This window comes from Labeo rohita, chromosome 18 (genome assembly GCF_022985175.1).
Source record: "Labeo rohita strain BAU-BD-2019 chromosome 18, IGBB_LRoh.1.0, whole genome shotgun sequence".
NCBI classification, from domain to species: Eukaryota; Metazoa; Chordata; class Actinopteri; order Cypriniformes; family Cyprinidae; genus Labeo; species Labeo rohita.
Window position 1 is genome coordinate 6868870 of NC_066886.1, and position 27453 is coordinate 6896322.

Genomic DNA, 27453 nt, shown 5'->3' on the forward strand with positions numbered 1-27453 from the left:
TCAAATAAATAAATACAATTTTTAATTTTTTTCAAATGAATAAAAAAATACAAATTATTAAAAAGCAAAAATATTTTATACATTTAAACTATTTAATGTTTTTTAAAAGTCTCTTATGGTTAACATTTCACAAGAGTTTACATAAAAATTTCCAGTAACCCAACTGAGTGCTGTCTGAAATATTTACTTGACATATGTTTAACATTAGCTGCTTCTGATTTTGAAGCATATGGTTTTCAGTTAGCAAGGTTAACGAGGTCAAAATGACACGGAACTGACAAGTTTCCTAGACATTGTGCTACTTTCTCGAGCATGTTTACAATCCTTGATCATTTCATTGAGTTTGTGTGTCTGAGCTGTACCACGTCAAATTTGGTAATAACGATTATGACATTTCAAAAGAAATAGCATAAACATTGTGAGTGATGGTAGTGATTTCAGAATGCTCACATGGTTGAGCTGGAAAAAATGCATGTGGTTGCTGGAACCGACGGACCTGGAGATGAGAGATAGCATGTATTTATAACACTGACTAAGACTTCATTTATTATGCTCCAATAAAACCCAACTGCTCATCTTTTTATTGCTACACTTTCATACAGTGGCTTGGAAAAGCAGCATAAAAACTAATGTATTCCCAAGGGGTCAGTAAAGGTTATGTAGCATGACCCCACTGACCCCTGCTGATAAATGCGTAACTACACAAAAAGCATCTCTGTGTCAATCTTCTATTGATTCTCTGAATTAGGTGAAATATAAGAATAAATGCTTGAAACCTCTTTAATGTACCCCAAAAATAACTTAACCCCAACTGTTTGTCATGATGGAGAACAGTCACTTATCTATATCTGCATAAAAACATCTAAATGACTCCTTGTTTACTGTAAAAGTTCAGCCAGTGCTTCTTCATCATGGGTCATTTTGTGAATAGTTGTTTTTATTGCAAAGGACTTATTTGGTGATACATGACTGATGTTCACAGAAGACTGCAAAGGTGACTAAAACACATAATTTCCTGTCCTGCGTGACGTAAAAGACCAAGTAGAGCTCGGCAATGACGCCAGTCGCTGAAATCATTACGCAGCCTCCGGCCCTTATAATGGGTTTCGTGGCTCAAGTTTGTTTTTCTTTTGTCACACTTTCCGCACTCTCTCTCTTTCTTGTAACTCTGCATTATGGATATCTCGTGAGCAGTTCTGAGAAATGCTTGGCCAATCCAAAAAACATCTTATGCATTTCCAGAATCAACACTGACCTGATCTCGAAGCCAATTTGTCTCTGGAATTTTTAGCTGGTGCTTGGACCGATGTTATTAACGATTGTCCTGTTTTAATCAGTTCAGTATGTTGAGAAAGAATTTTTTGTGTGGGAGGCTGAAAAACTGTTTTGGCTGTTTTGTACGCTTTAGCACGTAAGCACTTAGCTGGCATGTTTCACTAAAAATTAAATATTGGCAGAAAGATGACGTCTGAACTGAATGAAATGCTTTCAGTTTGTGTATATTTATATTTACATATAGGCTAACTTAAAAAATAACTGTTTTTGGACATTATACAATGAGGTACTAGTTTACCTTTTCTCCAAGGCGGAAGTAAGCCTTTTGGCAAGACTTCCGGTTCATTAGCGGCTATGGGGAAATAATTAGAGGAATAACAACGTGCAGTAAACGGTTAAACTGTTTGCACTACTGTTTGCACTAGTGTGTTCGTAATTAAAAAAATATATTAAAATAATATGGTAAGACACACCAATTTGCAATATCAAGCGTTAAAACAAGCTGTTTTGTACAGCTAATAGCTAGATGCAGATGAGACCGGAAGCCAGACTCGTATACAAATAGTGCGCCTGCTTTTACAGCAAAAATAAGCCGATACCATGATGTATAAGCGGTATCCCTCGTGTTTGTTTAGTTAGACTGTTTTGTTATTTTTATTTTTTTCTTTTGTTAATTGGCTACAACACAATTCGTAATATTTTTATCACAACTATTAAAATATAACGACCTATTGTAGCCTACAAAAATAATAAAAATCCGAGTTTTTGGTTTGTTTTTTTAGTTTTGTTTTCAGTTTCACACAGTGTTGGATTATGGAAGCCCGATTACACCACTGAATGAATGAATAAATAAGGTAATTGTGACTTTTTTATCTTACAATTCAGATTTTTGAGATATTAATTCAGAATTGCAATTAAAACGTCAAAATTGTGAGATGAAAATATTTTTTTTTTCGAAAAAACCCCCTTTTTAATCAAATTTTATTGTCAAATGGGTTTTTATTGCATTGCCCTGGTGAAAAAAACAGCATATGCTGGTAGGTATGTTTTGATGCTGAAATGCTGGTTAGGTAGGATTTGATGCTGGTTTATGCTGGTCCTTTGCTGGTTCATGCTGGTCCTTGACCAGCAACATGACCAGCAAAAACCAGCAAAGGACCAGCTTAAACCAGCATCAAAACCTACCTAACCAGCATTCCAGCATCAAATGCTGTTTTTTTCACCAGGGTGCGTAATTACGTCAGAACATTTACTATCGTGTACTAACTGCATCACTGCAACAAGATAAGTTAAACAACAGATAATTTACTCCTCTTCCCTCTTTGCATTTTTGCTAAGCCACAGCGTGTAAAAATACACGATAACGTTTTGTGTGTAAAGTTTTGACACAAAGATACATAGCTGCAGCATTCCTGAGCAATCTGTGTTCGCCTCACTCTCCGTCTCTGGAGACCTATTGAAAACTCCAGCTCCAGAAATAGAAACACGCATACAGTTAAACCCCTTGAAAACCCAAAAATAGCACACACTACAGGAATAGAAACATTTCCTCTCTGGTCCTGTTTGCTGGATTCCCGTAACTTTGGCTGTAGGTGAAGAATCACGCGCTCATTGCGAATGGCAGAAACCAGGTGTCAGTTTTAAAATAATTAGCGCAACAGGCAGCAGATGTGGCGCAACATCTGGTTATCTGTTAAGCTAATGCAAAAAGAGAGTCTGAAACGCTAAATGCACACGCAGCTGCACATGTTTAGCTGGACGCATGTGGTTGATTTGCAGAGTGCTGCTGGATGTAGCGTTAAATAATACATACTGGTGAGGACATTTCCCAGCCGTAACTTCACATTCCATCAACTGTAAATCTTTGCATCTTCCTCCCATTTTTTCTGTAGAAGCAAAAGGTTACTCATGGCCATTTATGGGAATCCAGGTAATACATTTCTCAAAAAAGTAAATATTACTTGGCAATACAAAGCTCATCACTATCTATCTATCTATCTATCTATCTATCTATCTATCTATCTATTCTGTCACCTATCTGTCCATCTGTCTGTCTTTCTTTGTCTGTCTGTCTGTCGTTCTATTGTTCTATCACATATCTGTCTGTCTGTCCGTCTGTCTGTCCGTCTGTCTGTCTGTCTGTCTGTCTGTCTGTCCGTCCATCTGTCCGTCCCTCTAACTTTCTGTCTGTCTATCAGTCTGTCTATGTTTGTCTGTCAGTCCATACATCCGTACGTCTGTCTGTCTATCTATCTGTCTGCCTGTCCATCCGTCCATCTGTCTGTCTGTCCGTCCATCCGTCCGTTTTTCTTTCTATCTATCTGTCCATCCGTCCATATGTCTGTATGTATGTCTGTCTGTCTGTCTATCTATCTATCTATCATTCTATCGTTCTATCTATCGTTCTACCTTTCGTTCTATCATTTTATTACCTATCTATCTATCTATCTATCTGTCACCTGTCTGTCCGTCTGTCTGTCTTTCTTTCTGTCTGTCTGTCTGTCGTTCTATTGTTCTGTCACATATCTGTCTGTCTGTCTGTCCATCCGTCTAACTTTCTGTCTGTCTATCAGTCTATCTATCTGTCTGTCTGTCAGTCCATACATCCGTACATCTGTCTGTCTGTCTGTCTATCTATCTGTCTGCCTGTCCGTCCGTTCATCTGTCTGTCTGTCCGTCCATCCGTCTGTCCGTCCATCCATCTGTCTGTATGTATGTCTGTCTGTCTGTCTATCTATCTATCATTCTATCTATCGTTCTACCTTTCGTTCTATCATTTTATTACCTATCTATCTATCTATCTGTCTATCTGTTTGTCTGTCTGTCTGTCCGTCCATCCGTCCATCTATTTATCTATCTGTCTGTCTGTCTGTCCGTCCATACATCCGTACGTCTGTGTATCTATCTATCTATCTATCTATCTGCCTGTCAGTCTGTCCGTCCGTCCGTCTATCTTTCTGTCTATCTATCTGTCTGTCCATCCATCCGTCCGTCCATCTTCCTGTCTATTTATCTGTCTGTCCGTACGTACGTCTGTCTGTCTGTCTGTCCGTCCATCTATCTATCTATCTATCTATCTGTCTATCCATTGTTTATTTATTTATAACATTTACTGTTCTTGTCTGTTGTTCATTTGACATAAGAGATGAAATTTCAAAAATCTTATGCATTTTAACATTTCAGTGTCGTTATCCAAACTTTTGTTGTTTTGGCCAAAATCAGTCACAGAGTGTTCATTGTGGGGGCTCTGCGAACTTGCTTGCAGGTGACACCGCAAGATCTGTCCATTTCAGCAACCTGACCACCCACAGTTGGGCCATTCCATGACTCACAACACCAACATCTGACTGCTCAGTACGCTAAATCAATGTTTCTGAACCTTGTTCCTGGAAAACCGAGCACTGTGTAATTTGGATGTTGCTCTTATTTGATACACCTGAATCTACTGATCAGGTCATTAAAAGTGATTTGGCTGTGTAAAATATAAGGAAACACCCTAAATGTGCAGTTTTGGCTGAACAGGGATGCTGGATAATGGCCATCTGCAGGGGTGGACAGCAGGTATGTAAAGTTCTTTATGGAAGCTTTTACTAAAATATCTGTAGAACAAAAAATTTCACTGCCACACCATAGTTAGCAAAATGAAATGACCTCTCACTTGTCCAGCAGACTGCTTTTCAGAAGTGTTTTTAATTTTCTACATAGACATAGGAAAAAACTCTTTATTTAGGAGTTTTGATCTTTGAACCAATCCAACCAGCTTCAGCGTGAATCATTTTTTGCTCACAAATTTGAGCGAAAAAATGCCCAGTTTAAACAACCTTTTGTGGAATGGCAACATTCCATGGATGTTCAATGTTCTTCATGGAACCATATGCTAATAAAGAGTGTAAGTGGCACCAGAACCGGTCTGTCTGTCTAGTTCTCTCTATCTATTTGAGCCTTTTGCCATTACCTGGCAAAAGACCAGCTGGAAACTCAATCTGGTCATTTCACCAAAAAACATATTTGCTTTTTATCGCACTGTTTAAACTAATTATACCTCAAATGCTCATACATCCCTGATATTACCCACAGTATGTATTTGCATTAGGTCAATAAGTGGGTGTAAAAATTGTTTTACTTAGTTTGGCGAGTTCCTCAACAAAGTTGTCCCCTTGGGGACAATTCTGTTGTAAGACAAGCTTCTTGTTTTACAAGCTACAAATCCATAGTGAATTGTATCACATCCCACCACTGTCTCCACATGATTGGTATGCATTACAATGACGAATATTTGTAGTACACGTGTGCGTGAGATGGGTTTGTGTTGTGCTTGAGGTGCCAGTGGGGGTGTTGTCCCCCTCATTCTGTTCTGCATTGAGAGAACCAGGGAAGAAAAGGCTGAGGTGATTCACAGCCTATGAGTCAACAGCTATCAGCTATATAAGCCTGACCACTCATGGAGCCTAGGCATCATACAGTCCTCGGATCACAAAGGTAAGTCCCCTTCGCTCTCTCTCTCTCTTTCTCCACTCCATGCATCTCTGATGCCACTAACGCTCTCGCTAATAATGTGGATTTTAGAGTTTAACTTTATTTATAGGCTTTAAAAGCTATTTTTATCATTTATATTATGGGGGAACTAAGTTTAATACTCCACACAGGGAATCAGATTAGACTTAGAATGAAGCAATCATTGTTTATACAAGGGCAACATGTTCTTTGGGGAATTGACCAGATATTGAAATCCAAACTCGGCCACAGAGGCCGTCGTTTAGTTCATTTAGAAGTGAGACTGAACGCAGTGGAGTGCTTATTTGCTTGGCATTACAGAATGGAGAGGCCTGGTGAGGGCTACAGGCTCCATCACTTTAAAGATGTATTTTCATGTGAAAGGGAAACCCACTTTTTAATGCCTAATTTGTCTTAATTTGAATTAGCAGTTTGACTTGATGATCTGATAATGGAGATTAAGTGTCATGTACAAGCCGGATCAGTTAAAATATCAAACCACGATTTGCAAGATTGTTTCTAGATATACAAATACCCTTTTGAATTTTTTTAATGCAGTTTGAGAGAATGCACATATGGAATAATGAAGCATTTTGCCAGTAAACTGTATTTATTTTTTATAGACACTGTTGAAAGATTTTTGGGTACACTTTACAATAAGGTTCCATTAGTTACTGTTAATGTATTAACTAACATGAACAAACAATGAACAATACATTTATTACAGTATTTATTAACCTTGTTCATTGTTCTTGTTAATACACAGTGCATTAACTAATGTTAACAAGCAACTTTTGATTTTAATAATGCATTAGTAAATTCATTCATTCTGAATAATATTCATTCTTATTTCTTAGTTTAAGTTAACTAAACTTGTTAACTAATGAAAGTGTTACAGATTTTTTTTTAAAGAAATTAATAGTTTTATTCAGTAAGGAATGCATTAACAGGATGCATTTTTAATTTTTAGTTTTTTTGTACATTTTTTATACATAAAAAACCATACTAAAGCATATTAAAATGATTTTAACACCTGCTGAAAATTCAGCTTTGCCATCACAGTAATAAATTGCATTTAAAATATACCGTAATATTTAAAAACGTAATATTTCACAGTGTTACTGTTTTTACAGCATTTTTATCAAATAAATGCAGCCTTGGTGAGCACACAGAATAATGTTTCTTTTATTTCAGCAGGCATTGCTGCACTGTTGCAAAGGCAAAGACCACTCAACACAGAGAGCATGTATTTTCCAGCTCTTCTCAACCTCTGCATTTTGAGCATGCTCAGTCTGGTTCATGGCATTCCCATTCGTCAGGATAACCTGAAAAACTTGGTCAAACTGCAGGCAGACACCATCATCCTCCGAATCAAGGATCACAATGAGAAGGTAATGGGTTAAAACTCAGTGAACTTGTTTGCTTGGCTTCTATTCTGTTAAATTCATTGAGCTCACGTGTGTTTTCTCTCACAGCTGAAACTATCTCCGAAGGTTGTTATTGGGGATCCAGAGCTTCCTGCTGATAAACCCATCCAAGGGCTCAGGTCAATCATGGACACCCTAAATACCTTCCAGAAGGTTCTTCAAAAGCTGCCCAATGGGCACGCGAGCCAGATATGCAATGATTTGTCCACCCTTTTGGGTCACCTGAAGGAAAGAATGACATCTATGCGTTGCACACCTAAGGAGCCAGCCAATGGGAGATCACTGGACACTTTATTAGAAAAGAATGCCACTCACCCTGTTACTTTGGGGTACCTTGTTTTAGACCGACTGAAAGAGTTCATGCAAAAGCTGATCAATAACCTGGACCAGTTGAAGAGCTGCTAATTTGTTATTATTGTAGCATTATAAATATACTATTTATTATATTTATTTGAAACCCTGTATATTTATAGACCAAAGCAGCATTTTGGCACATTTTGATATGTACACGTATATTGTAAACAGGAAGCTAAAACGCTGTTGTGACATCATGGCATGCCAAACAATATGTCCTTGCCACGTAAACACACATTGCCATGTCATACTTCATGCAGTTTTCAGAATGACATCAGCATTTGCTGAGCGTGCTCAATGACATCACTGTGTTTACCAGAAGCAGCCAGGTCACACTCTGCTGGGAAGCTGGAATCATGTTCCCATTTTTACTTCTTGCTGCAACACCAGCATTATACACTTGCTGAAAACAGCTACAAAAGCTGTCACTAGGGTGGTACTTTTAAGGTACTTGCATGCACCGTTTAGGGGTAAATAAGGTACAGATGTACCCCAGTGACCGCTGTTGTACCTTTTTCTGAGAGTATGTGGGGTGGGGGGAAACATATTTTCCTAAACAGTATGAATCTATGCACTTTGAATATCCTGATTATTGTTATTAGTTTTGTATTTTGTGTATTGATGTATTTTTTATCAAATGTTACCAATAAAAGAAATGTCTAAATTACATGGACATTTACTATTTACTGTGGCTCTGTTTGTTTATGGCCATTTCATCAATTCCCAGTGAAACACGAAATGATAAATGCATCATTTGAAGGTTTTTACACAGGGTTCGTACAAGGTGCTTAAAGTACTTGATTTTGACTTCTTGAAATTTAAAAACCTTTGAAAATAGCAAGTTTTGAAGAGGTACTTGAAAAGCCCTTGAGTTATTGTAAAACAATGCATCTATAAGCGTTTAATTTTTTATATATCTTTACTATATTTTCACACAATTCAAAAAACAAAATACTTAAGTAAATAAAACTAGTAATATATATATATATATATATATATATATTAAAACAAAACTAGAAAAAGAGGAACAGATTAACCAAATCAATTGAAGTCATTTACACTGGAACTGCTCCAATTGATTAAAACTTAGGACTTTGATCATTAATTTCACTAGCAAACAAAAAACAGATCTAATAAAAGAGCCAATAATTTTTGAATTTTGACATTGCACAATTTCAAAAAGCACGTAGTGATTGGTGAAACAGTGTTTTTCAGAAATGGAGTAACTCCGAATCATTTAAACTACTGCATTGCAAGGTGATTCACTGTGTCGAAACGCTCCAGTTGCATTGCGTATTGTGAATCATTTGATTCAAATTGTGACTTCAGATCACAAATCATTCGATTTAAAACGGGACTTCGGAGTGCGTATCGCAAATCATTTAATTTAGACTGGAACTTCGGAGAAGGTTCCCAAATCTTTTGCTTTGCATCGTAATTATAGAGTGTGGATCGCGAATCATTTAATTTAGACTGAAACTTCGGAGAATGTTCGCAAATCTTTTGCTTTGCATTGGAACTATGGAGCAGCTTCACAAATCATTTGTTTCAGATCGAGACTTCGGTGCAGGTTTGTGAAATAATTTGATTCAGATTGGGACTTCAAAGCACGGATCACAAATCATTTAATTTAGATAGAAACTTTGAAGAAGGATTGCAAATCTTTTGCTTTGCACTGGAACTATGGAACGTGGATCACGAATCATTTGATTCAGATCAGAACTTCAGTGTGGGTTCATGAATCATTGGATTCAGATCGAGACTTCAGTGCAGGTTTGCAAATCATTTCATTCAGATTGAGACTTAAGAGTGCATATCACAACTCATTTAATTTAGATTGGAACTTCAGAGAATGTTTGCAAATCTTTTGCTTTGCATCAGAACTATGGAGCGTGGATCGTGAATCATTTGATTCAGATCAGAAGTTTGGAGCGGGTTCACAAATATTTGATTCAGATCGGAACTTCAGAGTGCGTATCGCAACTCATTTAATTTATACTGGAACTTCGAGAAGGTTCGCAAATCTTTTGCTTTGCATCCTATTTTGGAGTGTATCGCGAATCATTTGATTCAGACTGGAACTTCAGAGTGGGTTCATGAATCATTTGATTCAGATTGGAACTTCAGAGCACGTATCGGAAATTTAAATAGAAACTTCGAAGAAGGATTGCAAATCTTTCGCTTTGCATCGGAACTATGGAACGTGGATCATGAATCGTTTGATTCCGATCAGAACGTCAGTGTGGGGTCAAGAATCTTTTGATTCAGATTGAGACTTCAGTACAGCTTCTTAAATCATTTCATTCACATTGAGACTTAAGAGCACATATCACAGCTCATTTAATTTAGACTGGAACTTTGTAGAGAAGGTTCGGAAATCTTTTGCTTTGCATCAGAACTATGGAGCGTGGATCACGAATCACTTGATTCAGATCAGAACTTTGGAGTGTGTATTGTGAATCATTTGATTCAGATTAAAACTTCAGAGTGGGTTCGCGAATCATTTGATTCAGATCGAGACTTCGGTGCAGGTTTGCAAATCATGTGATTCACTTTAGGCCTTCAGAGCATGTATCGCGAATCATTTGTTTCAGATCAGATTTTGGAGTTGTTTCGTGATTTCTTTTTTCAGATTTTTCTGAAAACAAACGAGTAAAGCAAATCCCTTACAAAACAAAATAATTGTGGTTTTGATTTGTAAGAGAAGACATTTAATAAGTGAGATCTCTGACTGAAGTCCTTGAAAATCAAGTCCTTGAAGGTCCTGGAATTTCATTTTGCAGTATTTGTACAAACCCTGTTTACAGGTAAATCTCAAACATATGTTCTTTTATCATACAATTTATAAATACCTGTAAGTAATGAGCAAGACCAGCCACATAACTAACAATTTTGACATTTGCAGTTGAATATCATGTTTATTTAGCTTTTGTAATGTCAAATCCACAGCTTTGTTCCACCACAACAAAGCGTCTTCTTTTAGTGCATTTTAAATATTGCATCTAATAAGTGTTTTGTAATTTATTTACTGAGGTTACTGTTATTATTTATAATAGCCATAAGCAACCCTGCTCTGGACATTTAAGTCATTAAAAACCACAATCTGTTGCTGTTATCAGTTTCGGATGTTGGTATCACTTAATTTTTTATACAGCAATAAAAACAAGTTTCTTTTTTTCAGACTTTATCAACAAAGGAGCATTACATAATTTATTTAACAAGGGGTGACAGGAACTGCCTGTTGGTGTTTAAATCAAGTACACCTGTTTCCAAAGTTCGAGGAGAGCAGTTAAATAATGACAGCCGAACTATAAAGGCAAAGTCCATGTCGATAACAGTTGACGATTCATCCGGTTACAAAAAGCACTAACTTTGTAATGTTTAAAAAACTCTCCGTGCCAAAACAGCAGGAAACAGACACTTGGCGTGGAACTCTCTTGATACACATGTGTAGTTCAAGAGACGTCTCAACAAAACACAGTCTGTTGCGTATTCTGTTATATATCTGTAACAGATATAAACGTCTGATACAAACAAACAATACCACATGTTAAAAAAACCTGACTTTTTCCATTTTAAAAGCTCAAAATATTAGATTCAGTCCTTCTCTGAGAGGTTTTTAACATTTTTACATGTTCAGCTGAACCATTTGGTCTTTTTGAGTGCAGTCTGTGTGTTTGATGTTCCTGTCATCTTCTTTTTGTATTGGCTCACCAAAGCATCAAAGCGGACATCCTCTCTGCTCTGGAACTTTCTCTTTGCAGGTTTGGCATTCTGCAACAGAATAAACACAAAAAAAATTACAATAGATAGATAACAATGGGTTAAACTGGTGGTACAACCAACAAATATACATCTAATATCTAAAACTGTTCATCATGTTGAGATTTTTTTCCTATAAAATGAAATGAAATAAAATATAAAATAAAAGAGATAGATAGATTTTTTTTTAATGAAAACAAAATTGTGTGGATACAGTGTTACTCAGTTTCCAATCATTTGTCATTTACATAAAAAATAAAAAATGAATATATATAAAAATATACATATTATATTTTAAATATATACACATACACCCAGTATATATGTAATACTGTTCATCACGTTGAGATTTCTCAAACAAAACAAAATAAAAGAGATAGATAGAGAGATATATAGATATATAGAGAGATAGATAGATATTTTTAATTAAAAAAAAATTGTGGTAATACTGTTAATCAGTTCCCAACCTTTTTTTGTTAAACTGTTGTCTTTTTTGCATGAAAAATATAAAATAATAAATATATATAAAATATCCACATAATACACATTATATTTTAAATATATAAAATCTATATTAAAATAAATATATGTATTAAAAAATATATTTAAATCTCACAGTAACAGCTGGTTGCACCACCAGTATTATATATTATATATTTCATATATAAAATATAAGCGGGGATCACATTAAGATATTTTTTCCTATTAAATAAAACTAATTTGTGGTGATACTGTGTTAACCAGTTTTAAACTTTTTTTTTTTTTAATGAAAAAAAAAAAAAAACCTAAAAATCTAAAAATATACACAATATATTTTTAATACATAAAGCATATATTAAAATAAACAACTGTAACCAGTAACAACTGGTTGCAACTCCAGTATCTTTTCAACTCTTTTGCTGACCTGTTTCCTGTTCATGCTGGATTTCTCAATGAAAGTAGACGTCTTTCTCCCTTGCTTGCTGGGCCCTTTCTTCGGTTTCTTGGGTTGTACAATGGGTCGTTTACCTTTATCGCGTGCCCTGAGGAACAGTGCGGGGGTCATTGTACGTTATAATTTTTTATTATTAAATCAATAAAGGCTCTATTTCACTTGTGCAGTGAGTTGTACCTGATCTTTGGGCCTTTGTGTGATGGCATGTGCAGAACCTTCAGCCGTTTTTTGCCGTCCTGCAGTTCTACATGCTCTACCTCTGGTTTGGTCTTAAAGCCGCTGTACTGGTTTCCTTGTTCCTTCTCCTGTTTAAAAGCATTAGCTGCATTTCCTTTCTTCAGAGGTCCTTTCTTCTTCCCCGAATGCTGCTGCTGTTGCATCTGCTCTCCTTTTTGGCTGCTGCCTTTTTTGAGTTGCTTCTATGGGAAAACACATCAAGGGGCAATTTAATTGATACAAAACGTCACATTGATAGAAAGCGGAGATGCAGCCGAGCCTCACCTTGCTGTTTTCCAAACGCACAGCTTTAAGTTTCAGCTTCCTGCCATCCTCCAGAGAGAACTCCACGATGGGTCTCTGATGGGAATGACACAGGAAAGACATCATCAAACATTCATACTTTAACACTGCTCTTGCTCAATCTTCTGCTATTGCTCAATACTGAATCTTTTTCTAATTTATATTAAGTGAAACAGCAATGAGTCTTAGCCACAAGCGCTGGGGAAAAGAACGATTCATCTTATTTTTGAGAAGTTACATTCAATACAGACCAAAACACATTCCATTGAGCGTCAGAGGAATGCATGTTTATAGGACGCATGGAAAGACTGACAGGCAGACACATGGTTTGATTTGCTTTTGAGTGCGTTCCTTTGTCCTCTTTTGCAAAACACTGAAGAGCCACTGCTGTGAAGCTGGCACTAAAGCCCTTAATAGCAGGCCCTCAAAGTGTGTTTACACACCAGCAAGCTATAGCTTAAATCATCAAATACCGTTCCCTAACGCAATGAACCCGAACGTACTTCTAGGAATTAAGACAGTCGTCTCAGTGGCTCGATTTGTCTTTCTAGGAATAATCTAGACTTGATAAAACAACAAACAGGTTATCAAATATCTCTTTTTTCTACCAAACACTGAGAATTGGTTTCAAAATAAGGCCTCATTTTTGGATTTGAACAACAACAAAGCTGTGGTGGTCTACCTTTTGGGGTCCAAAGATGTCTGGGTTGTTGTTGAGGTACCGTAGGGCTTGTAGAGCATGTTCATGCTCCTTAAACTCCACAAAGCCGTATCCCAAAGACTTGCCGATCACTTGCCCCCGAACAGGCTTCCTGTCATACATCACACGACACTGTAGGTACATATATACAGAGGAAGAGACAATCAGGAACAGGAATTCTTGTTATATTTGAAAAATGTTATGCCATAATTATTTTATGCTAACAAAACCACCGATGTAAGTTACGCAGTTAAAGGCGTTTTCAGTCATTTAGGTAACACTTTAAGATCTTTTTAATCTCAACTAAAGAAACTCAAAGAGTCAATATGGTGTCTAAATGTAACTGTCTTGTATGAGCAACGCTTTAAAAATTGACAACACCACTTAGATTTAGATTTCCATTATTTCCAATTTCATTTCACCTCAGCTCAACTACCTCTGTTCCCAACCAACAAAATAAGGAAATAACTTTTATTGTACCATCTGCTTATAGCAAAACAAACTAATGTTCTTCATCAGTATTTGTCTTGTTTTCCAGTGCAAAAGATTCTTACAAGAATATAGATGTACTTAAGAAGCAAAATTACAAGTCTAAAGAAAGTCTTTGTTCTATGAAAAATTAATACATTTTTTTATTTTTTATATTATGAATTCAATTTTACATGTTTAGGATTAAACAAGAAAAATATCTGCCAATGGGCTCATAAAAATATACTTAATTTAAAGTGAAAACATATATACACATTGACAGATCCTTGTTCTTGTTTTAAGAATAAAATTCTGTTCAGTTTCTCAGAAAACAAAACTTCATGTTTAATCTTCATTCAATCATGTTTAAACTTCATTATTTAAGGATGTTTAGATATTGATATGGGAAAACAAAAATTCTGAGGAAGAGTATTTTTTGCATTACATTTTTTCCAGTGCATGCAACATTAAATGCTATGACTTAACAAATGTATTTTATTTATCTAGAATTTAGAAGTAGTGCTGCCAAACGATTAATCGCGGTTAATCCAAATATAACATCCAAAAATGTGGATTACATCCAAAATAAAAGTTTTTGTTTACATGTGTACTGTATATATTTTGAAAATATTTACATGCATTTACACACACACACACATACACACACACATATATATTATATATATATATATATATATATATATATATATATAAATAAACAAAGAAATAAATAAATGCATACATTTATATTCATATTGATATTATATATAAATATTTTTAATATATAATCATAACATTTTTGTATACACACACACACACACATATACATACACACACACTGTTGTTCATGTTACTTCACAGTACATTAACTTAACTGAATAATCCTAAAAGGAACATTAAGATTAATAAATGCTTGTTCTTTTTTCAGTTCATGTTAACTAATGAGCCTTACTGTAAAGTGTTACCATATACTGTATACTATATGTGACCCTGGACCACAAAACCATTCATAAGGGTCAATGTTTTGAACTTGAGATTCATACGTCATCTGAAAGCTTTACATTGATGTGAGGGTTGTTTGTTAGAATAGGACAATATTTGTCCGAGATACAACTATCTGAAAAAATGCATATTATTAATCAGAAATGAAGTTTTGATATATTTACAGTAGGAAATTTACAAAATATCCTTATAGAAAATGATTTTTACTTAATATCATAATGATTTTTGGCATACACCAAAGAAAAAAAAAATCAATAATTTTGACCCATACAATGTATTGTTGGCTACAGACATACCCTATATACTTATAGAGACAGAGTGCATTTAGGCCACATAAACAAGCTAAAAAACAAGCTCTGTACAGTAAACAACCTAAAAAACCCAGAACTAAGTTTTTATAAGCTATCAACCAAAAAAAACAAGCGTTTAAGGACACAAATAGTTGTGAAAGTCAGGGTATTTTACGTTGAGCCATTCAGTTGGATCATTTCTCCAGCAAAAGGAAGGTAAGGAAAAGGAGCACTGACATAGACCAATAAAATTTAGTTTCTCAATATATCTCCTCCTCTCCGATTTACGTAGGGTGGTGAAATAATCATTTGACATGGTTAAAAATAATGATTGTTTCCTGGCGTGAATAAGTTTCCCTCGAGTGGGCGTAGTTCTCAACTTAATCTGACACGTTGCGCTCTACTTTTGTGTGCTTAAACACTTGTTTTTTGGGTCAACAGCTTATAAAAATGGAGTTCTGGGTTTTTTTTAGCTTGTTTACTGTACAGTTTCCCGCAATACATAGTCAATGGAGAGCGTTGGATTTTTTCCCCTCCGGTGGGTGTGGTTTTCAGATTATGACGTGTGTTGCTCTGTCTCCATGACTGGTTTTGTGGTCCAGAGTCACATATACTTTTTTCATGCTTTTTTTGACAAGCAAAAAGACTGATAGGCAGAGAGAGTTTTTGATTGGCTAAGCCTGTCACAGGGTTAATTCAGTGATATCTTTCAGATCATAATGACAAAGTTATGTCTGGCATTAGTCAAAAAGTAAATAAACACCACCTTAAACCTACAGGCAATGACAACGACGACCATCCAAAAGCTGCACCATGAACTATAACAATTGTGCGCTTAAATAAGACTTTCTTAAATGACTGTTTCATAGATTACTGTTCCTGTCAGCTAAATAACTAATAAACTAGATTATACTCATACCCATGTAACATAGTCCTGCCCTCTAGTGTTACTAGGAAGAACTGTGAGAATGGTTTGTTCTTGGTTCTTTACAGCATTTGGATGAAAAAAGCAATACTTGCAGATAAAGTGGGTTACCTCAGTAATGCGGACCCCTTTACCACCAGCAGCAGAGAAGCAGAGCTTTTGAAGTTTCTTCTGATCGACATTCTTAGGCAGGTTATGAACACACAGCCGTGTTTTAGACACATAAATGTTAATGTCCTTTAACTTGGTCCTTTTCAGCTCCTCAAACTGACAAAAAAAACCCACATGAAATCAATAAACATGCTGAAGAAATACACTTTGGCCCCCTTTACACCTGGCTGATTATATAGCACTTATAGCAATACAGAGTAATATAGCAGGTTGATATCTTATTTTTTATCTGCTAAAATGATAGCACATATCTTAAATCACTGTTTTTATCATTGTTATTATTTTTAATTAACATAATTGTAAGCATAACATACAATATGTACATGCCACTTCTCATTTTGTGTGGGAAGTGCAATCAGATATCTGAATAATAAATAATAATAAAAACTATACAGACACCATCTGCTTACAAAGTGCTTATTAATCCCAGGTTTAAAGAGTGATTTTTATTTACTCATGAATGTAAACATGCAGCAGTATTGATTTGGATGTATTAAAATTTTGTGTTGTTATTATTAAATTAAATGTAAATTAAAAATCATTTTCAGTGCCTGTAATAAAATTGTAATATTAGATGGAAAAACTTAAAATAGAAAAAAAATATATGTTGCCTTGGCACTAAATCAAATACTGAAATAGCTAAAACTATAGTGGAAAAAAAAATGTATAAAACCATATTAAAATAATATTTTAAATAACAAAAAATAACTTTTTTTTGAGAATTTACTAAATAAAAAAAAAATTGAATGATAACTGAAAATATAATTACAAAAATTAAATGTGTACATAATATACATTTATACATATATATGTATAAATGTATACATATATATATATATATGTATATATGTATATATGTATATGTATATGTATATATATATATGTATATATATATATATATATATATATATATATATATATATATATATATATATATATATATATATATATATATATATATATATATATATATATATATATATATATATATATATATATATATATATATATATATATATATATATATATATATATATATATACACACATACATATATATATACATATATATATATATATACATATATATATATATATATGTATGTATATATATATATATATATATATATATATATATACACACACACACATATGTGTGTGACCCTGGACCACAAAACCAGTCATAAGTAGCCTGGGTATAGGCAGCAGCCAAAAATACACTGTATGGGTCAAAATTAACAATTTTCCCTTTCTGCCAAAAATCATTAGGTTATTAAGTAAAGATGATGTTCCATGAAGATATTTTGTAAACCTCTTTATTCTTTTTGTAAATACATCAAAACTTAATTTTTGATTAGTAATATGCATTGCTAAGAACTTCATTTGGACAACTTTAAAGGTGACTTTCTCAACATTTTGATTTTTTTGCACCCTCAAATTCCAGATTCTGAAATGGTTGTATCTCGGCCAAATATTGTCCAATCTATCATGTATAAATCTAAATTAAAAGAAAATACCCTTATGACTGGTGGTTTTGTGGTCAAGGGTCATTATATATATATATATATATATATATATTTATATATATTTATATATTTATATATATATTTATATATATTTATATATTTCAAATTCAAGAGCTAATAATGAAAAGGATGCCCAAAATCACACTCTCTGTTCTCACCTTTGTCCTCTTGGCCATATCAACTTCTGAAACTCCTTCTGCAGCCTTGGATCCGGGACGAATCACTGGAGAAAGTTTAAGAGGTAACAGGTCAGTCCAAGTACTATGCACATGTATGCTTCACTACTATTGGCTAACTTAATTAAAGCTCTGTTGTTGGTCAGCTGATTGGCAGCATTTTGTATTGGCTTTACTCACAGCCCTCTCTGGCGAGGTAAAGGTTTCTGGCGCCTGTGTGAGTTTTCACTTTCTTGTCCTTGAATTTTGCAGCATCATCTCTATTTACGGCGGGCAAAATATTCAATCTCCTGCCATCGACCCTAATGCCACCAAACTGAAATTGACATATGCATCAGCACAATGATCCAATGTTTATTTGGACAATATGATGAAGATCTAAGAACAAGAACTCTTGCTAGAGCTGCTGCACCACAGACTCACCTCTTTTTCATCTTGAGTAGCAGCAGCGATACATTTCTCCGCTGCTTCTTTACTTCCGAACTGAGCGAAAGCACAACCTAAACACAGACACAAGGAAAAAGAGAGAATTGCTATGGAGAAAGAACTTTGATTCCATGCAGACTGGGGTTTTGGTGACTGAAATTACCTTTTGAATATCCTGTGTCTGGGTTCATCACCACACGTACGTAATTTAGCACACCGAACTGCAGCAACGCTTTTTCCAAACCCTCTTCTTCTGTGTCAAAAGACAGATTTCTGACAGGACCCAAATTGAAGATGTGTTAACATAAACACGTATTTCTATTTAAAACAACTGTTTATAGACAGGACTGCTGTTTAGTTACAAGAGAAGTTCATTATATGTTTCTCACCTGATGAAGACGGTTCTTCCCTCTTTCACGTCTGAAGAAAGAGGGTCACGCTTCTTCTTTGGAAGTGCTAAGGATAAAAATTTACAGACAGTCACACCGATGGACACATATGATTTATGAACAGTGCCTATGAATCAGCAGGTTTATTATGGTTAACTAAAACAGAGAGACCATATGTGACCCTGGACCACAAAACCAGTCATAAGTCGCACAAGTGTATTCGTAGCAATAGCCAACAATACAATGTATGGGTTAAAATGATCAATTTTTCTTTTAGGCCAAAAAATCATTAGGATATTAACTAAAGATCATGTTCCATGAAGATATTTTGTAAATTTCCTACTGTAAATATATCAAAACTTAATTTTTGATGAGCAATATGCATTGCTAAGAGCTTCATTTGGACAACTTTAAAGGCAATTTTCTCAATATTTGTTTTTGCACCCTCAGATTCCAGATTTTCAAATATTGCCCTATCCTAACAAATCATATATCAATGGAAAGCTAATTTATTCAGCTTTATGATGTATAAATTTCCAAATTGACCCTTATGACTGGTTTTGTGGTCCAGGGTCACATATAAAAACATTTTCATTTCTTGAAATAAATGTTGACTATAATAAAATAAGAAAAAAAGGAATATCACCTACTTATTTATTTCTATTTATCAACTATTTCAGCATGTCCAATAAACTGTATCTTAGCTTAGTTTAACTTAAGTTACTAAAATAACAAACTTAAACTAAAACTAATAAATATAAAAAAAAACTATACAGACATACAACATAAAAATAAAATAAAAATAATAAAATAAAAATAATAATAAATAAAAACAACTAAAATAAATAAATAAATAAAAATAAAAACAGAACATTAAATATATATATATATATATATATATATATATAGAAAATATGAACAATTTAACTCAAAATATAAACTACAACTTCAATCTTACTAAAATAACATTGTATATCAATCATACTAAAATAACACTGCTTTATATGAATGAATAAGGCAATTACTTTTTCTCTCAGTGTCATCGTCATCATCATCGTCATCATCGTCATCATCAGGTTCACTGTCATCACTGTCTGTTTGCTGAGATTCAGAGTCACCTTCTGCATCATCCTCTTCACTACTATTGGCTTCATCATCCTCCTCCTCCTCTTCCTCAGGTGCCTCCTCTTCCTCAGATGCCTCCTCTTCTTCTGACTCCGAGTCGTCCTTAACTTCCTGTGATATGGGCCTTAATGCAAGACAGACCTCATCTTAAATTCAAGGAATTCACCTTCACGTACATCCGATCTGTTGCACTTCCTGTACTTACTTTTTCTTGCCACCTTTATTCCCATCACCTCCCACACCTTCAGAATTCACATTCTCCTCTTTGATGGTTCCTTCAGGATATCCAGGATACATAAACTTTCAATGCTTTTACAAGAACATGCACATAAATAAATAATGCTGAATCGGTAAAATGAAAATACACATTACCAGCTGCTCCAGCTGATTGAGTACCGACAAACTTGTCCTTTGCAACGGCCCAGTCCACAGCCACCTGTCTGTCTGTCAGAAAGAAATAAAATACATTTTGTGATTAACAGGAACAGAATGTGTTAATATGCATAACTATTCTTACATATATATTATGATGTTTTTGCAAGAGGTCTCTTCAAGGCTACATATCTTTGAAAATATAGCTGTAATGATATTATTACAGTTTAAAAAGCTGTTTGCTATGATTATAAAATGTAATTTATTTCTGTGATGGCAAAGCTGAAGTGTCAGCAGCCTTTCAGACTCACCTTTGATCTCCTTCAGATTCATCGCAGCCAGAGCTTTTCCAGCGCTGGCCATGTTCTTAAACTGCACAAATGCAAAACCTCGCTTCTTTCCATCTGCATAAACATAATGGCATCAAATAAGAAATGGAAGCCTGTTGAACTTAACAGATGCTTAGAAACATTCAGATGCACTTGTTGGCCAAACATTTACCTGGTTTTAAGGGAATCTTGGACTCAATCACGGTTCCAAACTCTGAGAAGATTTGTCTCAAATCCTTTTCTTCACACTGCACATAAATCCCATTAGTATCACATGTCAAAAGTCAACACTATGCATTTGTCCTTTATACAACAATAGCATTTCATCGACTTACCTTAAAACTGAGATTTCTGATGATCAGTCGAGCCTTCAGTTTGTTCTTCTTTACGCCTGTAGACTTTGCAGGACTTTTGGTTTCTGTTGCTTCCTCTGGTTTCTTTGAATCTTCTGAATCTGCATGAACAGTTCAAATTTGTTTCTTACAGACCACAAAGAGAGTTAAAAACAATCCAGGAGTAAAATATAAGCATGAGCATCTAACCTTCTTCTGTTTTCACTTTCCTCTTTTTCTTATCATCAGGTTTTTTTCTTAGCCACAGTTACAGCTATCTTCCTGCCTTCATACTCTTTGACTTCTGTTATGGCCCGCTGTGCGTCATCTTCCATTGAAAACGTAACATATCCGAAGCCACGGCATTTTTCAGTCTCTGCAAACAGAACACAGGAATTCAGACTATATTTGTGATCTTTTTTTTTTTTTCTCGAGTTTGGAAAAAAAAGAGAGTGGTGATATTGTACACTACCATTCAAAAGTTTGTGATTAACAAGTTTCTTCTTTTTTCTTTTTTAAATAAAAACAATAATATATATATTTTTTTACACAAACTGTCGATGACCACTATTTTTAACTTCAGTAATTAAGTTGATTATTAAAAAGACAAGTGTCAAAAGGGCCTAGAGGGAAAACACCCTTAATTTTTCAGTTTTAAGAGAGAGTGACTTTGTCATTTAAAATGTCATTGGTATTACTGAGCATTTTTGTGTCACATACATTAACAGTCAAAAGTTTTTGATATTTTAATGAAGACTTTTTATGTTTTTTAAAGAATTCTCTTTTGCTCACCAAGCTTGCATTTATTTAAACCAAAATAAAACAAAATATTGTGAAATATTTTTACTATTTAAAATTATTATATTAGAATACATGTCAGAATATTAGAATGATTTCTGAAGGATCATGTGACTGCAGTAATGATGCTAAAAATTCAGCTTTGAAATCAGAGGAATGAATTACATTTTAAAATCTATTCAAATAGAACGCAGTTATTTTAAATAGTAAAAATATTTCAGAATTGTACTGTTTTTGCTGTGTATTGGATAAAAAAATGCAAGCTTAGTGAGCAGAAAGAGATTTATTTAAAAAAAAAAAAAAAAACATTAACAATCTTGCTGTTCAAAAACTTTTGACTGACAGTGTACGATCAAGTATAAAGCACATTTTCACTAACTCTCGTAGAAAAGACATGAATTTTCTTCCATTAAACTAAACCTTAGCATAAAACTCAAACCCCTACATTTTAAAACGTACGGGTTTCAATCGTTAAATCTTACCTCTATCCCTGACAACAAAGCAGTTCTTCAGAGGTCCTATTTCAGAGAAAACTTCAGCCAGTTGTTCATTGGTGGCTGTTGCAGGTAATTTATTGACAAATAAAGTAACTGCAGGCATTTTCAACACGTGTTCAGCTGTTCTTCACAGCCGCCAAACGTCTCTAAAACAACACTGTTGATTACTGACTATGGCAGATATTGTTATATACAAGTCGCGATAACATTAAAGATCTTGCCATATAAATATCAGTAAACAGTGAAGTAGTACGAAGGCACGTTTCTCACATGTTTCTGCTCTGCAGGAAGTTGTCATGATGGAAATTTCTTCGTGTGTGTGGCACCGCGCGGTAAATTACAACACTGACACCTGCTGGTCTGGAGTAGCGTGTCAGGGTAGGTGTTTTTTGACAATACTGAGATGTCAAAGCCCAAACAAGAAATAAAATCGGCATAAAAGTAGTCCAAATGACTCGTGTGCGTATATATGACAGCTGTGTGAGGAACAGGTCGAAATAGTGTAGAATATTCGAAAAAAGATCAGTCCGATTCGTGTTAAATTTGGAATAGAATCAACTGATTTGTTAAAAAGATCCGACACAAACAAACATTCGAATTGAGCATTCGAATTATGGTGATTTTGTGTCGTTTTTGAGGTCTTTATTTACCAATTATATTGAATATAAAATATTTGTGTTCCACTAAACGATGACGGTGCAAATAATGACGGAAATATTTATTTAATTGTTTTTCTTAAATATTTTTTAATCAACGTTTGATAAAAATGTGTTTTATTTTAAAGGATCAAGTTTTGAAAACATCCAACCTGTGACATATTCTACAGAGAGCTTCTGAAAACAAGAAAATTAGGTAAATTTAACTTGCACCTACTGACAGTACTACTTTTTAGTTTAGTTTAGGTTTGTTTTATACATTTTTTTAAATTTTATTAGAAAAAATACAGATGTAGTGGAGTCCTTATGGCTGCTTTTGTCATTAAATCTTCGAGTATCTTAATGTCTTTTTGCTCTTGGTCACTAGATGGCGACAACATCCACTCAAAGTTTAATATCTTATTGTCATAATTTTACACACTGTAGAATGCATTAAAACATAACAGAAAAAGTCACAAGTAATAGTAAAACAGTAAAATAAATATATAAAATAAAATAGTATTTAAAACAAGTAATTGTATATATTATATGTGTGTTTATATGTATGTATGTATATATGTGTGTGTATATATATATATATATATATATATATATATACATACACACACACTACCAGTCAAGTTTTTGAGCAGAAAGATTTTTAATGTTTTTAAAGAAGTTTCTTCTGCTCACCAAGCCTTCATTTATTTGATCCAAAATACAGCAAAACAATAAAATTCTGAAATATCTTTACTATTTAAAATAACTGTTTTCTATCTGAATATATTTCGAAATGTAATTTATTCCTGTGATTTAGTATCATTACTCCAGTCACATGATCCTTCAGAAATCATTCTAATATTCATATTTGCTGCATTTTGCTACATTTATTGTTAATTATTATTATTATGTTGAAAACAGCTGAGTAGAATTTTTTTCAGGTTTCTTTGATGAATAGAAAGTTTCAGAAGAACAGCATTTATCTGAAATAGAAATCTTTTGTAACATTATAAATGTCTTCATTATCATTTTTGATCAATTTAAAGCATATTTGCTTTAATAAAAGTATTCATTTCTATAATTTCTTTCCCAAAAAAAGAAAAATGCTGATCTTTGGATCTTTCTATTCATCAAAGAATCTTGAAAAAATGCACTTAACTCTTTTAAATATTGATAATAATAATAATAGTTTCTTGAACAGCAAATCGGCATATTAGAGTGATTTTAAAAAGATCATTTGACACTGTAGACTGGAATAATAATGCTCAAAATTTCACTTTGATCACAGGAATAAATTACATTTTAAAATATATTCAAATGAAAAGCCGTTATTTTAAATAGTCAAAATATTACTGTTCAAAACCTTTCGACTGGTAGGTATATATATAGCTTTGTATTGTACAGATATGTACAAACTTGCAATTGCTTTCTGAGTTTGTGCGCTTGAAATATGAATTTTGAAGGCATTCTATTTTCTTCTTCTGCTGGGCAAAAATCAATGCCCTGAAGCATATTTTGGTATTTTCTGCAAGTTCAGTACACACTGGTTAATTGTTTCAGATGTTACCAAGTCAAAATGAACCAACACAAACATATTTTAAACACATGCTTGAAATGAAAGAGGTTTTCAGATGTGTTAATTCTCTTGATTTTGCTTGTGTTGGTACACCTGATCACATAGACATCATGCTTTGTCCTCTCGCTCTCCTTTGTCACCCTTTCCTGTAATCCCGTCTGGTAAGTGTCTTAGCCCAAAGTGTGGGTTAATCTACCTCCGAAGGGCAATTACCAGGATGCGCGTATAGTGCGTTCATGAAAAGACTGCTGAGGTTTCATCATCTCCATCTCCACCTCCATGGAGGTGACAAATGCATTCACATGACACAATGTGCAAATGATGGGGAAGGAGATTGTCTTTTATCTGACCTTGGAGAACAGAAAGCAATAGTAAAGAGACAGAACTCACCAGGAGAGCAAACATTCTTGTGTTGCAGGAAAGTGAGAGAGACCAAGAGACAACAGTGACATAGCAGAGACTGGCTCCAGGCCCAGTTACACAAGCGTCCAGGAGAAAGGATCCTACAGCACGCTGTTTGATGAGTGTGTTTGTGTGATTTCTTCGCTTTAGCACTTTGGACACACCCCTATGTAAGTATTAGCACAACTTTCTTATCACACAGTGCACATATAGAAAGCGTGCATTATTTATTTGAACTCTATAAGTCCACAAATGATGCATGAAGGAGACAGTGGTAATGCTGTGGATTGAATTATTGCATTTCATCTGTATAAATTGAGATTCTCTCTTGCATGTGGGTGGCATCCGCTTAATATTTATATATTGATGGAAGACTGAAGGTGAACAGTCATGAAATGCTTTTACAACATTTTACCATATAACCAGAATAATATGTTGCATAAATTCTTGTTTCTCTGGAAAACAATGCAACAGCCAGTTATTCTACTTTAAAAAGACTATGCATTCTGTGTTGGAATGTCTGTTGTGTTTTAGTCTGTGTGACTCCGCCCACTGCCAGTTTAACCAAAAGTATTTTGACACCCCGGGTTGCCAGTTGATGGAAAACACTGCGTGTTGAAGCCATTGAAGGCAACAAGCAAACTGGCTCAGAGATCGTAGTTTCTACCCGACCTAAAAAGCTTCTGCATCCATCTAAAAAGCTCTATGACCAAAGGCATATTAAAACACGGATAAATCAGCACTTAAACTTGCACTGCAAGGCTCATTGTCTTCCATTGTCAGCTGCGCTCATCTTCAATCTCGCAACCCGCATGAGTGTTGTATCTAAGGAGGAGGAGGAAGAGAAACAATATTTTAAATTTGGACTGATCTTTAATGTAACACAAGTTTTATCTTTATGAAATGCTACAACATCATAGTCATATTAAAGTCAACATTAAATCAATTTTGACCATATTTATTACCGTTCCTGATTTTACTGTAAATTAGTCATAATAATATTCACAATATAATAACTAATGGATTAGTAGACTGATGGAATAATAATAATGAGCTGTTTTAATCAAAAACTAACCTGTTTTTTCTTTCCAGTGAAAAAAAGATTTTTAATGTTTTTTAAATAAGTCTCTTCTGCTCACCAAGCCTGCATTTATTTGAACCAAAGTACAGCAAAAACAATAAATTCTGAAATATTTTTACTATTTAAAATAACTGTTTTCTATTTTAATATATTTACAATGTAATTTATTCCCGTGATTTCAAAGCTGAATTTTTAGCAACATTACTCCGGTCACATGATCTTTCAGAAATCATTCTAATATTCTGATTTGCTCAAAAACATTTTTTTATTATTATTATGTTGAAAACAGCTGAGTAGAATTTTTCGGGTTTCTTTGATGAATAGAAAATTCAGAAAAGCAGCCTTTCTGAAATAGAAATCTTGTAACATTATGAATCTTCTTCTGATCAAGTTAAAGCATCCTTGCTAAATAAAAACATTAATTTCTATATTTCCCCCCGATCACAGAAATAAATTAAATTTTTAAATGTCTTCAAATAGAAAACAATAGTTATTTTAAATTTTACTGTTTTTGCTGTACTTTGAATCGAATAAATGCAGGCTTGGTAAACAGAAGGGACTTCTTTAAAAACATTAAAAATCTTTTTTAAAACTTTTGACTGGTAGTGTAACTGTGTTTTAGAGCCGAAAATATGTAGAAATGCATATGGATTCTGATGTGAAAATTCAACAGCTATTGAGTCACCAAGTTTAGAATTAACTGCCAAGTAATATGACTGTGGGGAAGGCAAGGTCATGTGTAGATTCATGTTTTCTTTGACTATAGATTCATGTGACAGCGAGTTGCATTTATGATCACAGCAGGATCTTGGTGTTGACGCAGATTCTGTAAATGGGTCATACATTTCTCTCTCTCTGGTGGTGCTTTAAAATAAGGTTGTAGGAGGGGAAGTTATGAAAGATATTTTTCTTGCACTGATTTGAATGACAGGACAGTGCATTGCAGAGCCAAACACAACAGCGCTAAACACGGAGGAAAAACACAGAATGCACACTCATATGGAATCTATCTATCTATCTATCTACACTGTATCTGTCTATTTATCTATCTATATGAATTTAGACTAATGCTGCATTACTGAATAACCTTGCCAGAGGACAGCAGAGTGGGACAGTGGGATATTGTATGAACCCACGCTGGCAGTGCATTGAGTGGGAGAGTTCAGACTCATGTGATGAGGGACTGATGAATGCAAATGATTTCTTTTCACTGACTGAATCAACCCACCACTACAAACAGCAGAGCATTTTTATTGCCACTGTTGGGAGACAGAAAATGCTTACTTTGCTTACTAAGCTGCCCTAGTTACTCTCTCTGTACTTTATATATAAAAATGGGTGGATGAGGGCCTATATAATGCTAACATAGTACATAGTATGGTTAGTTATATAGTTACAAAAATGTTTTATAGTGCCTTAATAATCATAATTATTGGATTTCTGTAGTAAATTCTTTATAGTAAAACAAA

At 34.2% G+C, this 27453-nt stretch overlaps 3 protein-coding genes across 4 annotated transcripts in view; 2 read left to right on the top strand and 1 right to left on the bottom strand.

Moving 5' to 3' along the window:
- The first annotated feature begins 4600 nt into the window (after positions 1-4600).
- On the top strand, positions 4601-8241 carry lepa (leptin a). 2 transcript variants are annotated; one of them, XM_051135469.1, is made up of 4 exons: positions 4601-4836; positions 5596-5754; positions 6964-7160; positions 7245-8241. In XM_051135469.1, the coding sequence occupies exons 3-4, from the start codon at positions 7014-7016 to the stop codon at positions 7599-7601; spliced, it is 504 nt and encodes a 167-aa protein (XP_050991426.1). In that variant the 5' UTR covers positions 4601-4836; positions 5596-5754; positions 6964-7013; the 3' UTR covers positions 7602-8241. The 2 variants fall into 2 exon arrangements, with proteins under 2 accessions (XP_050991426.1, XP_050991427.1); XM_051135470.1 differs by having other exon boundaries at positions 4601-5754; positions 6967-7160.
- Positions 8242-10439: 2198 nt separating this feature from the next.
- rbm28 (RNA binding motif protein 28) lies at positions 10440-22603 on the bottom strand. Its single transcript, XM_051135471.1, is given in 19 exon segments — positions 10440-11324; positions 12217-12334; positions 12424-12665; positions 12748-12822; positions 13448-13597; positions 16262-16417; positions 18005-18069; positions 18203-18338; positions 18446-18522; positions 18612-18721; positions 18838-18904; positions 19863-20086; positions 20168-20237; positions 20335-20406; positions 20646-20738; positions 20836-20911; positions 20999-21117; positions 21171-21371; positions 22276-22603. Coding segments are annotated over 19 exon segments (2307 nt in total). The 5' UTR covers positions 22394-22603; the 3' UTR covers positions 10440-11186.
- A 2324-nt stretch (positions 22604-24927) lies between these two features.
- mical3a (microtubule associated monooxygenase, calponin and LIM domain containing 3a) overlaps positions 24928-27453 on the top strand; it is a 121853-nt gene continuing 119327 nt past the window's right edge. Inside the window, exon 1 of the mRNA XM_051135442.1 lies at positions 24928-25073. The gene's annotated coding sequence lies outside the window, so the exon portion shown is untranslated. The remainder of the gene's footprint in view (positions 25074-27453) is intronic.